The sequence below is a fragment of the Rhinoderma darwinii genome, chromosome 1 (genome assembly GCF_050947455.1).
Source record: "Rhinoderma darwinii isolate aRhiDar2 chromosome 1, aRhiDar2.hap1, whole genome shotgun sequence".
Lineage (NCBI taxonomy): Eukaryota > Metazoa > Chordata > Amphibia > Anura > Rhinodermatidae > Rhinoderma > Rhinoderma darwinii.
The window spans coordinates 34,178,939-34,194,186 of NC_134687.1; the positions used below are offsets into that span (position 1 = coordinate 34,178,939).

Below are 15,248 nucleotides of genomic sequence, written 5' to 3' on the forward strand. Positions count from 1 at the left end.
ATCTGAAAATATAAAATATTTACCCAGAACCTGACGGCCCCCTCTTCTTCTTTATCCATTAGCCATCGTCCCTGAAGAAAACTTTGCAGTGTCTAGAAGGCATCCACCTCAGCCAGTCCGGTGCCGTGCTGATGCTGTACATTGACAAGCTGCTCTGCACTCCATTCCGTGTGCTGGCCCGCATGGTGGATACGCTGGCGTGTCGCCGGGTAGAAATGCTGCTGGCTGCTACGCCACAGGTAAAGGAAAGTATCGACTTTGCTGTAATTGGTGAGCGGCATTGTTAGTCTAGACCGAACAACGTTTTATAGACGACTACTCCTTTCAATATTACTAACCATTCATACAAAATTTGGTATCGCCGTAATCCTAATGACCATCGGTTAAACGGTGTGTCTTGAGATTAAAAGTTCTCTCGTAACCACAGGATCGGTGATCAAATGCTGTTTGTGGGGAACAACCACTGGGACCCCCACCAATCACGAGTACGGGAGCCCCGTTCCTTCAAATGAATGGAGCGGCATGTCACTCTTGCGCCCTTCTGCTCTATTCATTCTCTAAGTCATTGCTGGAGATAGCCGGGCGCTGTACTCTATCTCCGCAGTCCCATAGACAGTGAATTGAGCGGGGAAATCGGGGAACGAGACCCGGTTCTTGTGACCGGTGGGGTTCCCAGTGATCAGACTCCCACCGATTAGCATGTTAACGCCTTTCCTGTGGTTAGGAAATACGTTTTAATCTTGAGATAACCCATTTAACAGGTCATATATACCGCACGGCGAACGCTGTAAAAACAAAACCAAAAATACAATGGTGAATTTTTAAAAAAAAATATATCTTATACTGTTTTATACTGGAACGTATGAATGATGCCATTAAAAAAATACACCCCCCCCCCACAACAAACAAGTGTCTACGTTGATGGAAAAAGTAAACCAATAGCTGCATCCTTCCGGGGTTCAGGGATTTCCTATAATATTTATAGAAAATATATAAAATTTACAGTCAAATATTTGTCTTCACTGTATAATATCTGTGTTGTTTCCGTACAGAATAGAACGTGTCAGTTACCTGTAGGGGAGTTGGACAGAATACAGGAGTATCTGCAAAACAGTGGATTAGCGCAAAGGTAATCCTAAAAATAGTAGAATTGTTGTATGGTGCAGGGTATACATATGTATTAAATGTTTAATAGATGTGGGCCACAACTCTGGGGCATGGAGATGTCAGGAGAGCGGGGGTCCCAGGACTCACATTTGCTAATTCGGGCTGGCTCCTCTCCCCATAGAAGCTAATAGTGGTCGCACATCCTTTTATTGAAGTCTATAGGAATTATGGAAAGTGCCGAGCAATCTTATCCCATCATTAGCGTATTGATTGGCAACTATTGGTGTTTACCATAATTTGCCTCAAAAAATACCTATGTAATTCGCTCTTATTTTTTTACTTCTTCAGGCACCAAAGACTTTATTCTCTGCTGGACAGATTTCGGTCAACTGTGGCACCAGAAACAATCAGCCCATTACCTTTAGTGACATCTCACCCGCTGGACGGGGAAAATCAACCACGGCTGGAGACGTTGGAACCTGATGAGGTGGGTTTATCATATGTACATAGGGTACACTGCCTACAAGTCCAAATTATAAACGTTCAATATAACCAGACAATCGGCCGTTATTACTCTGATCCTGCCAACCGTGTTGGATCATAGAGATAATGGACCTCCTTTATCAAAAATGACGTTTGTCCAGGCCAGTGTAAGATATTAAAGCTCTGATTGGTTGCCAATAGTAACAAGGCCAGTTCTTCTGACAGTCTTGATAAATGAGGCCCATTATGTGTATTAAAAATGAAAATTATCAGTACAATCCGATTTGATCCTAAAGATGTTCTGATCACTACGGTTGTAGAGCGCAGGTATTTGAAAGAGAACTCTTTGGGTAGCAGACATTTTTTTATTGAATAATAGCAAATAATCTGTCCTTTTGGCCCTATAACAAATGATAATGCAAAACTGTATTCTCAGAGTTTAGACCCCTGTCCTGATAATTACCTGAGCAATAGTCTGATTTAACCAAAAATTAGTTTAAGTTAACCAAGCGTCGGTGAACTGTCCTATGAATTGTATTTAAAGGGGTTATCCAGGTTCCTAAAATTTCATGGCAGAAATGATTTGTCACCACTGAGCCCTCTCATTGGCTGCAGTGGGAACCTGCTGCCTGCATGTAAACTATCACCAGGAGTGCCGCCGGAGCATCAGCGCTGGATTGCCGTGGGAAAGAATAAGCGAGTACTTATTTTTAAAGTATTTTTAGTTTGTTGTTTGAGGCCAGTAGTAAAAATTAGGAACCCGGCTAACCCCTTTAATAATGTACTATATGGGGAATAGCCCAATTAGGAAACCTGCCAAATTTTTAGTGCTATATTCTGCTTTTTCCGTCAGTCCCATAGACTTTGGAGTGGCAGCACGCATGCTCGACAGCCGCTCCAATCAATGTCCTTCTCGCTGCAGTCGAGCAGTAAGGAGAAACGGGTTCGGGACCCCCGTTCTGATCAGTGGGGGCTCCAGCGGTGGGGCCCCCCCAGCAATCAGAAAATCACCTATCCTGTGGATAGTTGATGATTTAGGATTCTGAGAAAACTCCTTTATTTTTGGGTTCAGCAGAAATTCCTTATTGGTCATCTCGTTCCGTTCTCTGCTTCTGGTTTTGTGAAAGTCTACTTTATATGTCAGTTCTGTGTTGGAAACCAGTGCCAGATTATCTGACCTGGATTTTTTTTTATTTTTATTGGATTTCTTTTATTCACTTTTAGTAATGTTAATGAGACTGTATATCATTTCTCTCACCTCTCATGACAGGACTGGTATGTGTCTCTGGTACGTTCGCAGTGTTATACACACTCTGATTCTGCACTGCTGGAAGGAGCAGAATTGGTGAATAGGATCCCTCCTTCAGAGCGTCTCTCCTTCATGGCCAGCAAGGTATGACCCACATGATTTACTACTAGAGGGCTTCTTCTCTAGATTGAATGAAACTTACACCAAAATAATATGACCGCTAGGGAATTGGATAGTGGTAAGTTCTCTGTGCTGTCTGACCAACGTCAAATAATCTTTACCAAACCTCAGTCACTCAGATCAGCTTTATCTAGTCTGCTAGATCTTCTTTGTAGCCTCGGAGCTGCAGACAAGCTGTTGGGGTGTCTGCTCATCCCGCCGCTCTGGGTGGGGACAGCAGCCGTGACTCTTGTTCATCACATGCAGAACGGCAGCTCCTGTGTCTGAGAACTTCTGTAAAGGACATGTAGACGTGCTGGTACACATAGAGAATATGTCAGTGCACATATACATAGGGGGAGATGGGCAGTTTTTACGACAGAACAGATGATTCCCCCACCCCCAAAGAACGAGCAGGTTTTATAGTAATAAAATGTCTTGCTCTATAAACATATGTTCACTACATATCCAGAGAGCGGCAGTGTTCTTCTTTCTGGAGGAGAGCTATTTTGCATACAGTTTCCCAGAGGTCATTGCCCTAAAAACCTCCCTGCAAGCTGGACCTCCACAAGGTGAATCATTACCTTCCTGAACTTTAAATGTTTAATTTTAGATGTATAAAATATATTGCAAGTTGTTTGTCTAAATTTTCATAAACTATTCATCGTTTTATTTTTGCTGTAAAGGGAACCTGTCTCTAGGTTTGGAGCCACAAAACCAAAACTGCTCATGTCGAAAAAGTCAGTTTTGGCAATTGTTCGTAAAAGAACTTACAACGCACATGAAGTCGAGCACCGTACGCTGCACATGCGCAATCCAGAGGTGTACTATGCTCGGCAGCATATACGCAATGCACAAGTTCCCGATGCCGCTGGATTAATTTCTTGGACTCAACTTGAAATGTCCATTTTTGACAAGGGCAGGTTTGAAACCCTAAACCCCAGCTGCGTGAGGAAATGCTGGGGGCTTAGTAGCTCAAACCTAGTGACAAGTGCTCTTTCTGGTGAATCTTTTGATGTATTTTCATATTTTTGGGCTCTGCTCACACTTGCACCATGGCTTCCGTTTTTAATGGGCCATGACGCCAAGTCATGTTTTCGAACAGATCCAAACTAATACGATTTACTATGATATCCGTCATGGTTCAATCAGGCTTTCAATATTTTTACCTCGAATAACGCAAGCTGCACTATTGCTTCCTTTGAAAATACTGGAAAGCTTGACTGAAACCCCCAAACACCAGTATGAACAGAGCCCAACTTATGGAATTGGTTGCATTACAACCTTATTTCTTTCAATGTAGGAGTTTAACTTGAGCCTGCTTGCCCCTTGTTTGTCCCTGGGAGTGAACCAGATGTTAGGGGATCAGAACAGCACTTTCTTTGAAACCACAAGGTCTGTGGTTCTGGATCTCATCTCACAGGCTGTTCAGCAGCTTCCAGACGCTCATCAGCTCTTTCTTCCTCTGCGGCCCTTGGACGGAAGCCCCTACAGGGAGAAGCTCAGCACGGTTTTAGGTAAATAACAAAGCACCACACCGCATTACCAATATGTTAAGAATTGAGACATTAGACGTATGGTAAACAGGAATGGCACTCCATAGTCCCAGCGCTACTATTTGTTCAGCATCCACATGATCAATGGAGTAATTGGAGTATCGGATTCTGGATCCAGCATATTTCTGACTGTCAGTATGTGAGTTGCCTGTAGTAATATTCAATATTCCAGTCATTTCAGGCTTGTATATATTGTAAGAACATGCAGACAGTAAATCCAGTGCAGTCGTGTCCTTGCTATAGTTAGGCCCTGAATTATTTGGACAGTGGCACAATCTTCATGATTTGGGCTCTGCTGTCACCACATTGGATTTGAGATGAAACAACTGAGATGCGATTGAAGTGTAGACTTTCAGGTTTAATTCAAGGGGTTGAACAAAAATATCCTGTGAAAGGTTTAGGAATTGCAACCATTTTTCTACACAGACTCCTCATTTCAGGGGCTCAAAAGTAATTGGACAAATTAACATTACCAGAAATAAAATGTTTTTTTTAATACTTTGTAGAGAATCCTTTGCAGGCAATGACGGCCTGAAGTCTGGAACCCATGGACAGCACTCAACGCTGGGTTTCCCCCTTTGTGATGCTTTGCCCGGCTTTTACTGCAGCTGTCTTCAGTTGTTGCTTGTTTGTGGGTCTTTCTGCCTTAAGTTTTGTCTTAAGCAAGTGAAATGCTCGATCGGGTTGAGATCTGGTGATTGACTTGGCCATTGCAGAATATTCCACTTCATTGCCTTATAAACTCCTGGGTTGCTTTCTCAGTAGGTTTTGGGTCATTGTCCATCTGTACTGTGAAGCGACGTCCAATCAACCTGCTGCATTTGGTTGAATCTGAGCAGAAAGTAAATCCCTGAACACTTCAGAATTCATCCGGCTGCTTCTGTCTTCAATCACATCAATAAACACTAGAGACCCAGTGAAGCCATGCACGCCCCCACCATGCCATCACACTGCCCCCACCATGCCATCACACTGCCCCCACCATGCCATCACACTGCCCCCACCATGCCATCACACTGCCCCCACCATGCCATCACACTGCCCCCTCCATGCCATCACACTGCCCCCTCCATGCCATCACACTGCCCCCACCACGCCATCACACTGCCCCCACCACGCCATCACACTGCCCCCACCACGTCATCACTCTGCCCCCACCACGTCATCACTCTGCCTCCACCACGTCATCACTCTGCCTCCACCACGTCATCACTCTGCCTCCACCACGTCATCACTCTGCCTCCACCACGTCATCACTCTGCCTCCACCACGTCATCACTCTGCCTCCACCACGTCATCACTCTGCCTCCACCACGTCATCACTCTGCCTCCACCACGTCATCACTCTGCCTCCGCCACGTCATCACTCTGCCTCCGCCACGTCATCACTCTGCCTCCGCCACGTCATCACTCTGCCTCCGCCACGTCATCACTCTGCCTCCGCCACGTCATCACTCTGCCTCCGCCACGTCATCACTCTGCCTCCGCCACGTCATCACTCTGCCTCCGCCACGTCATCACTCTGCCTCCGCCACGTCTTACAGAGGATGTGGTGGCTTTGAATCATGAGCCGTTCCAAACCTTCTCCATACTTTCTTCCTCTTGTAATTCTGGTACAGGTTGATCTTAGTTTCGGGCCAGTTCACATGGCGTTTTTTGACGCGGAAAAAGTGTTGGAAAACGTGTCAAACGTCCTATAATGCCTCCCATTGATTTCAATTGGAGGCGGAGGCATTTTTTCTGTGACATGCCCTATCTTCTGGCTTCTACGTCTCTGACCTCCCATTGACATCAATTGGAGGCAGAGAGTTTATTTCACAGCTTTTTTTCCCGCGGCGCTCAATGGCCGCGGGTGAAAAATTCCACGAAAATCCGTGTGCAGGCAGAGCAAAATCTGCCTCAAAATTCCAAACTGAATTTTGAGGCAGATTTTTCCACCTGCAATAAACTCTGTGTGAACCCAGCCTTCATGCTGTTCCAGAACTGGGCGGCTTCTTAGACGTTGTTTGGCAAAGTGTAATGTGGTCTTTCTAGTTTTGAGGCTGATTAATGGGTTGCCCATCGTGGTGAACCCTCTGCATTTGCTCTCATGAAGTCTTCTCTTTATGGTAGACTTAGATACTGATACACCTATTTCCAGGAGTGTGTTCTTCACTTGGGTAGATGTTGTGAAGGGGTTTTTCTTCACCATGCAAAGGATTCTGCGATCATCCACCACTGTTGTCTTCCGTGGACGTTTAGGCCTTTTGGAGTTCAAGAGATCACCAGTCCTCTCTTTCTTTCTCTTTTTTTTTTTTTTTTTTTTTTCTGGAATGTACCAAACTGTTGATTTGGCCACTCCTAACATTTGTGCTATCTCTCTGATGGATTTCTTCATTTTTTTCAGCCTAACGATGGTCTGTTTCACTTGCATTGAGAGCCCCTTTGACCTAATGTTGTGGGTTCACAGCAACAGCTTCCAAATGCAAATGCCACACCTGGAATCAACTCCAGACTTTTTACCTGCTTAATTGATGATGGATTAATGGGGGAATAGCCCATGTAGCCCATTAAATAGCTTTTGGGATAATTGTCCAATTACTTTTGGTCCCTTGAAAAAGAGGCAGCTACATATTAAAGAGCTGCAATTCCTAAACCCTTCCTCAAATTAGGATGTGAATACCCTCAAATTAAAGTGGAGAGTCTGCTCTTTGAGCCGATACTGATTATATAATTGTACGTTCAATATGTTTTGGTAAACAGCAAAAATGCTAAAACTGTCACTGTCAAAATAATTCTGGACCTAACTGTATATTTGGGGAATTACCATCGTTTGAACATTCATTTAAAGTGTAACTAAACTTTCAAAAAGCTTTTGACATGTCATAGTAACATATCAGAAGTTTAGATCGGTGGTGGTCCGAGCACTGAAACCCCCACTGATCACTTAAGTGAGGCGATCGGGTGAGCGCTGTTCCTCTTCATTTCTCATCGGTTTTCCTCGGAGCGGTGTACATTTTCAATAGAAAGATTGAGCCCGTACACTATTTGCTCGGCTTACCAAGGAGATCTGATCAGAATCTAATCAGCACAGTGCTCACTTAAGCGCTTCTGCTGCTTCGTTTTAGCGATCGGTGAGGTTTTCAGTGCTCGGACCCCCACCAACCTGAATTTCTGACATGTCACTATGAAAATTCAAAACAAAAATTGGAACGTTTAGTTACCCTTTTAAGGTTTGAGACACGGTTGATAAATGTACTTTCTTCTTGTCTGTCAGCTCAGGGTAGGAGAACACCTGCTGGGGTTTACTGTGACACTTGTAAAGCATTTGGGATCGCTGGCTTGTTTGCCTGCGGAGATTCAGCTTTTGCATTTGTAATAATTTTGGATGTGGTTACGTGTTTTTTTTGCTACTGGGGTATGAATCTGTGCAGTTCAGACTATACGAGTATTTATGTAATAATACGGTGAACCCTCTTCATGATAGGCCTGTAGCTGTATATGGTTCCTGGGTGTTAATGACTGAAAACCACATTTGGTTCAGTTCACACAGAGGCTTTTTTGTCAGGTAGAAAAAATCTGCCTCAAAATTCCTGCAGGATTTTTGAGGCAGATTTTGAAATGCCAGTGTTTTCGATGCTTTTCTTTTGGTGCGTTTTTTTGTTAGACTTCTTTAAAATGACTCCAATACAAAAACCGCGCCGAAAAACTCAGTTTTTCTGACTCCCATTGATTTTAGTGGAAGGCGGAATCCGCTCCAAAAAAAGGAACATGTCGTTTTTCTTTGCGAGTGGTGAAAACCTGCTTTTAAAACAAATAAGTCTCTGCCTCCCATTGAATTCAATGAGGGGAGATTTGGGGTGTCTTTTGGCGTTGTTTCAGTGCCAAAAACCTCTGTGTGAACTGACCCTTACTGAACAGAGAGGAACTGCTTGGCTTTCTCCACATTATAGTCAATGGCCGAATGTATGGTGACCCAGAAAACACTGAGCAGAGCCAACCGTGCTTTACTAGCCCCACTGCCAATTTGTTCTAGTGATTGTTGGGGGTCATAGCGGTCTAACCTCCACCAATGAGGCATTGGTGGCATATTGTCTGGATGGTATGGATATGCCACCAATGTCTGTCATGTGACAACCCCTTTTAAGAATTCTTGAAGCAGCAAAAAAAAAACAAAACTGTAAAAACCTTACACATTTTTTTTTTTTCATGGAAAACCTCATTTACACACCGAGATCATGCTGTTTTCTTTGGATTAAGGTGATGCGGATGTCTACCACTCTCTCGTCACCCTCTGTCGAGCGCTGGCGCAGTATTTGCTGTCTCTACCAAAAATACCTCCATCTTTTCATATAAATCAGGAGAAGGAAGTGGACATTGTGAAGTTCATGGTGATGTCAGTTGAGGTAATATAATATACAGGTATTTTTTTTTTCTCTTGTCTATTTTCTATTAGCAGTGGGTGACTTCTCTTGTCTCTACAGGCCGTGTCGTGGCATTTTGTACATGAACAGATCCCGTTGAGCGTGGACCTCCAGGCTGTGCTGGATTGCTGCTGTCTGACCCTCCAACAGCCCGTCCTGTGGAATCTGCTGATCTCCGCGGAGTACATGACACATGCCTGTTCTCTCATCAGCTGCGTGCGCTTCATTATAGAGGCCGGTAAGTTACTGACCTTTTCTGCATAGAATCATTTCACTGCTGCTTCTTATAAGATTCTTATATAGTGATTTTTCCGTCTTTGAAAATGTTTAGATCCAGTTCTGTGCTGATTCATTTAATAATTTTACTTATTAGGCTGGGTTCACACGAGCATGTTACGTCTGTAATGGACGGAACTTATTTCGGCCGCAAGTCTCGGACCGAACAAACTGCAGGGAGCCGGGCTCCTAGCATCATAGTTATGTACGACTCTAGGAGTCCCAGCCTCGCTGCAGGACAACTGTCCCGTACTGTAATCATGTTTTCAGTACGGGACGGTAGTTCCACGGAGAGGCAGGGACTCCTAGCGTCGTACATAACTATGATGCTAGGAGCCCGGCTCCCTGCACTGAGTTCGGTCCGGGACTTCCGGCCGAAATACGTCCGTCCATTACGGACGTTAATGTGCTCGTGTGAATCCAGCCTTAGGGCTTCACTTCTCCATTTTTATGATGCAGAGCTCTTCGTCCCCAGCTTCTTTTTAACCATAGATTTAAAGGGGTTTTCCATCACTAAGAAATTATTGGCTTATCCTCCGGATAGGCTAACAATAGCTGATGGGTACGGTTCCGACTCCCAGCTCCCCCGCCAATTATCTGTTTTGAAGAGGCTGTGGCACTTATACGAGCACTGCTTCCCCTTCATTCCTTACCTGCTCGTACTGTGATTCGCTGGCACACTTGTAGTGACAGTCCACAGTATTACAGCCTTCTCCTGGTCACTTGAATGATTGAAGGCTGTGATCCTGTGAACCGCTGCGATAAGTGTAGCGACGATTCACAGTACGAGGAGGTTGGACTGAAGGGGAAGCAGCGCTCGTACAAGTGCCACAGCCTCTTCAAAACAGATGATTAGCGGGGGTGCTGGGAGTCAGTCCCCTGCTGATGAGGAATTGATGGCTTATCCTGAGAATAGGCCATCAATTTCTTAGGATTGGAAAACCCTTTTAAATAACACAATTCTAGCTGTCTGCAGCCGCCTCTAGGGGGAGCTTAGGAGTTTTCTACATACGGGTTTATTATTGTAATATTAGGCATGTGGATTATGGTAATAATGTTAGATCTTCGGGGGTGCAACTTCTGGGAGACCCACCGATGGCTAGAACGGTAGACCCCAGTCCTCATCAACCCCACCTGCACAGCGAGGATGATTTAGCTGGAGATTCCCCCCTTTAATTGCATTCATTTTAAGCAGATGGTAACTTATGTCTATTTCTATTATGTGTAATGAATAAATGCTGTCTGTATGTTTAGTGTATTATGCGTTTATAGATATATATACTTTCTATAAAACGTGTATCTACAATCCCCATGCTGCAGATCTTTTCACTCTTATCATAGTTGTCATTGTGTCAGTTTTTTCATTATTCTGTGTATTTTTGCGCAGGGACTTGGATCTAGAATTGCACGCGAGACACATTATCCGTGCAGGCAGCGCTTACAGGGAATTGCCTTCAGTGAGAAAACTAGGGTATTAAATAATGTAATGTTGTTACAAGTCAGTGATCCGTGCGGAGAGCAGAGATTGTAGAGATGCCAGGCATTATTCACTGCGGAGAGCAGAGATTGTAGAGATGCCAGACATTATTCAGTGCGGAGAGCAGAGATTGTAGAGATGCCAGACATTATTCAGTGCGGAGAGCAGAGATTGTAGAGATGCCAGACATTATTCAGTGCGGAGAGCAGAGATTGTAGAGACGCGAGACATTATTCAGTGCGGACAGCAGAGATTGTAGAGATGCCAGACATTATTCAGTGCGGAGAGCAGAGGTTGTAGAGATGCCAGACATTATTCAGTGCAGAGAGCAGAGATTGTAGAGACGCGAGACATTATTCACTGCGGAGAGCAGAAATTGTAGAGATGCCAGACATTATTCAGTGCGGAGAGCAGAGATTGTAGAGATGCCAGACATTATTCAGTGCGGAGAGCAGAGATTGTAGAGATGCCAGACATTATTCACTGCGGAGAGCAGAGATTGTAGAGATGCCAGACATTATTCAGTGCGGAGAGCAGAGATTGTAGAGATGCCAGACATTATTCACTGCGGAGAGCAGAGATTGTAGAGATGCCAGACATTATTCAGTGCGGAGAGCAGAGATTGTAGAGGTGCCAGACATTATTCACTGCAGAGAGCAGAGATTGTAGAGGTGCCAGACATTATTCACTGCAGAGAGCAGAGATTGTAGAGATGCCAGACATTATTCACTGCAGAGAGCAGAGATTGTAGAGATGAGACATTATTCACTGCGGAGAGCAGAGATTGTAGAGGTGCCAGACATTATTCACTGCAGAGAGCAGAGATTGTAGAGGTGCCAGACATTATTCAGTGCGGAGAGCAGAGATTGTAGAGATGCCAGACATTATTCACTGCGGAGAGCAGAGATTGTAGAGATGCCAGACATTATTCACTGCGGAGAGCAGAGATTTGTCATTACATACAGTGAAAAGTAGAAGGACCGGTCCTTTTTGAATATGAAGGGACTTGCCCCCTCCTCTTGATGCATTAGGGACCTGTAAACATTAGGGACCTGACTTTGACCACAATGAGTTTGTGTAATATGTTCGGTACATAGGCGCGTCCCGTACTTCAGATATAGCCGGTGTGTAATGGTGAACTGTTGGGGGGACTGATGTAAATACTGGAGACACATTCCGACAATTGAGGAGTTTTAACCCTATGTGGAAGGGTAACTCCAAAAAGTTTTCCTATACAAAATAAGACGTCTCCCAAAAATAAATGGTTACAAATGATGAGCCTAGTGAAGATGGAAATGACTTCCCGTATAGTAAGAAAATACATTGTTCGCTGTATAAATCAGAGATTTTTTGCTGCCATCGCTCCTGAAGGGAGGAAAATGTGAAAAGTAGCGCTGCGATCGCACGGTTATTATGGTTGGATCGCGTTTATATTTGTCGTACTGTAATAACGTGGGATAGATTATAGGGAATGTCATGTCAATGGTTAGTTGGGTCTTGAGGGATCTTTAATCGGTTTAAGAGCCTTTACTTTATTTGTGGGTCAACAAAAATATTGGTAAGATTTACTTAAATGTCCCAAATATGCCTCTCACGTCACTCGCATCCTCATCCAGCCCCGGTACCTCCCGATCCTGGTGCCGGCTATTTTCCAACCCTCTATAAAGGGTTTTAATGAATTTGAATTAGATTAGATTTTTGCTTTTTTTTTCTCGTCCCGTTTATTGGGGAACACAGAGAGGACCGTGGCTATACTGTAGCTTCTGCCTCTAGGAGGCGGACACGAAGTGAAAAGTGTTAGGCCTAGTTCACACCTGCATCTGATATTCCATTGTTCTGCTCCATCAGAGGAATAACTGGAAGCGCCGAATGCGTTGCACCGTGGACATCACCGACTGAACCTATTGACTTTAAGTTCTGTTGGCTTTTTGTCGGGGTTGGGGGGGGGGGGTGTTCATGGATTTACCGGAAAAAATAGTGCAACATTCTACGCTATTTCCAGTATTTTTGGCGGAAGCCCCTAATTGAGCCTCCCGCGCAGATGTGAACAAGGCCTTGGCTCCTGGTAACCAGCTGTGTCCCTCCTGCAGGCACTAATAAATTCTAAAATGCGGATTAAACAGGCATGGGGGGGGGGGGCCAAGTGCAAGTTTCAACGCTGTTTGGACAAACTGGTGGAGTTTTTATCCTCCCTTGAATACAAGGGGTAACTGAGTTAGGCCGGATTTACACGAGCGTGTGTGTTTTGCGCACGCAAAAACCGCTGCGTTTTGCGTGCGCAAAAGGCACTTAACAGCGCCGTGTGTCATGTTCATATGGATGCGTGGCTGCGTGCTTTTCGCGCAGTCGCCATCATTATGACACTCCGTTTGGATGTTTGTAAACAGTAAAGCACGTGGTGCTTTTCTGTTTACATTCATTCTTTTACTGCTGTTGCGCGAATCACTAGCGTCCCACGGAAGTGTTTCCGTGTGGTGCGCGTGATTTTCAAGCACACATTGACTTCAGTGGGTGCGTGAGGCGCGAAAAACGCCAAAATATAGAACATGTCATGAGTTTTACGCAGCGGACTCACGCTGCGCAAAACTCACGGACAGTGGGCACTGCCCCATAGACTTGCATAGGTCCGTGCGATGGACGTATAGCACGTTTGTGTAAATAAGCCCTTAGGCTTGGACGTGCAATATTGTTTTTTTTTTTTTCATTTCAAATATAAAGAAAGAAAGGAGGAGATGATTGGCTGACAGGCGGCAGTTGTACTGAGTTGTAACTGAGGATTTACTTATTTAGAGTCGTTGTACAATTGAATGTTTTGTTAGACATTAGACATAAATGTACGTTGTAGTCGGTAGGGGGGGGGGCCCTCAGTCTGAGCATGCTCCATACGCTGTGGGTGTCAGCTTTATATTACAGCTGACACCTCGGACTAACGGTCGGAATCAATGATAACTCTGTTCCTGGCCGTTTAACTGTTCGATGAAGGTGGGGCCCTGTCTGTCACCCCATCGCTCCTCCCTCCCGCGAGGTGATTGTGGGGTGCCGATGGTTATCATGGCAGTTTGGGGCCCTAATGAAGGTCTGCCATCTTGGTACCCAGGGCTTAATAGGAGCTGACAAAGTACAATACCCTTATAGAAGTATTGCAGAGTATTGTGTAAGCGATCAAACTATCGCATATTCAAGTCCCCAAGTAAGACTAAAATTAAAAATTAACTAAAAAACTTTAGTTATATATAAGAAATATTAAAAGTAAAAAAAAAAAAACTTTTTACATTTTCCCACTAAAGTAATGTGAACTATTAAAAATATTATATATTTTTTTTAAATCAGACAAGTTTTTATTGAGAATACAACATGTATTACATCTTTTGCATTTCTGATAAAGTACAAAGGAAGCACTCAACAGGAGAAAAACAAATCAACAGCATAACATCGTGTGTTTAGTACAAAGTTCCTGCAATTACATTACACTTTGCATTTCATCATCTTTAGTTGTACCTTCATATACCTCCCCCTCCCTAACCCTAACAACCAAACTCCCCCCCCCCTCCTCGCAGTACCTCCTCTGTTCCCTGATTCGCCAAACCCCTCCACCTCCTCCATCCTTCCTGTATTCCAAACAGCGATCCCGCCATACTTTGAACATATAAATGCGTCAGCCCACCTTCAAATCTCATCTAATGTGTCACATTACTATAGGTGTTCACCCATTTACTCCATTGCTTCTCATACTTATGGATTGCCCCTCTTTTCAGATATATCCGATGTTCCAGTGATACCGTGCGGTTAACATATCCAACTAACTCAGCCACCTCCGGGGGATCCGCTTGCAGCCAATATTTTGCAATTAATTTCCTAGCGTGATACAAAACCTTTTTTGATAGCCAGTAATTCCACTCCATCCCCTCCTTCCTCCCCCATACAACCCAATAAAAAGATCTTCGGTTCCAGTGGGAAATCTCTACCATATACTCTAGATACCATTCCTTGAACTGCTTTCCAATATACATTTAGCATCGGACAGCTCCAAAACATATGTTTTATGTCCGCCCCATCAAACATACACCTGGGACACTCTTTTGTTGTTCTAATTCGCATTTGCCACAACACCTTAGGTGTCCTATACACCCTATGCAATAGAAAGAGTTGCGACCTCCTGTGTGCTACACTAATAGAGACTATTTTGGGCGATCCAAGTATTTCCTCCCATTCTTCATCCGCTATAGTCCCTACATCCTCTTCCCATTTACGTCTAATCTCCACCAGCGGATCTCCCAGAAATTTGGCGAGTAGCATACTATATAGCACCGAAATAATCCCCTTAGTGTCCTGTGCCCCCAGCACCCGTTCCATCCCTCCCATAGTGGAGCAACTCATGTCCACCAGCCTCTCATGTGTCTGCGTTGCATGCCTTAGCTGAAGATATTGGTAAAACCGCCAGTGTGAGAGTCCAAACTCTTCCTGTAATTGTGCAAAAAGCTTGAGAGTCCCTCCCTCGTATAACTGGTGCACATATCTGATCCCTGCTTGTTCCCAAT

General features: G+C 44.3%; 1 protein-coding gene across 2 annotated transcripts in view; it reads left to right on the forward strand.

Moving 5' to 3' along the window:
* The window catches only part of HTT (huntingtin), a 182,880-nt gene that overhangs the window by 107,914 nt on the left and 59,718 nt on the right, over positions 1 to 15,248 (forward strand). Inside the window, exons 44-50 of one of the 2 annotated variants that reach the window (XM_075857408.1) lie at positions 63 to 239; positions 1,053 to 1,129; positions 1,456 to 1,594; positions 2,861 to 2,983; positions 4,302 to 4,515; positions 8,794 to 8,939; positions 9,018 to 9,195. In XM_075857408.1, the coding sequence (XP_075713523.1) occupies positions 63 to 239; positions 1,053 to 1,129; positions 1,456 to 1,594; positions 2,861 to 2,983; positions 4,302 to 4,515; positions 8,794 to 8,939; positions 9,018 to 9,195 (1,054 nt within the window). Of the gene's footprint in view, positions 1 to 62; positions 244 to 1,050; positions 1,130 to 1,455; positions 1,595 to 2,860; positions 2,984 to 4,301; positions 4,516 to 8,793; positions 8,940 to 9,017; positions 9,196 to 15,248 lie in introns of both variants that reach the window. The other variant, XM_075857398.1, reaches the window with a different exon arrangement.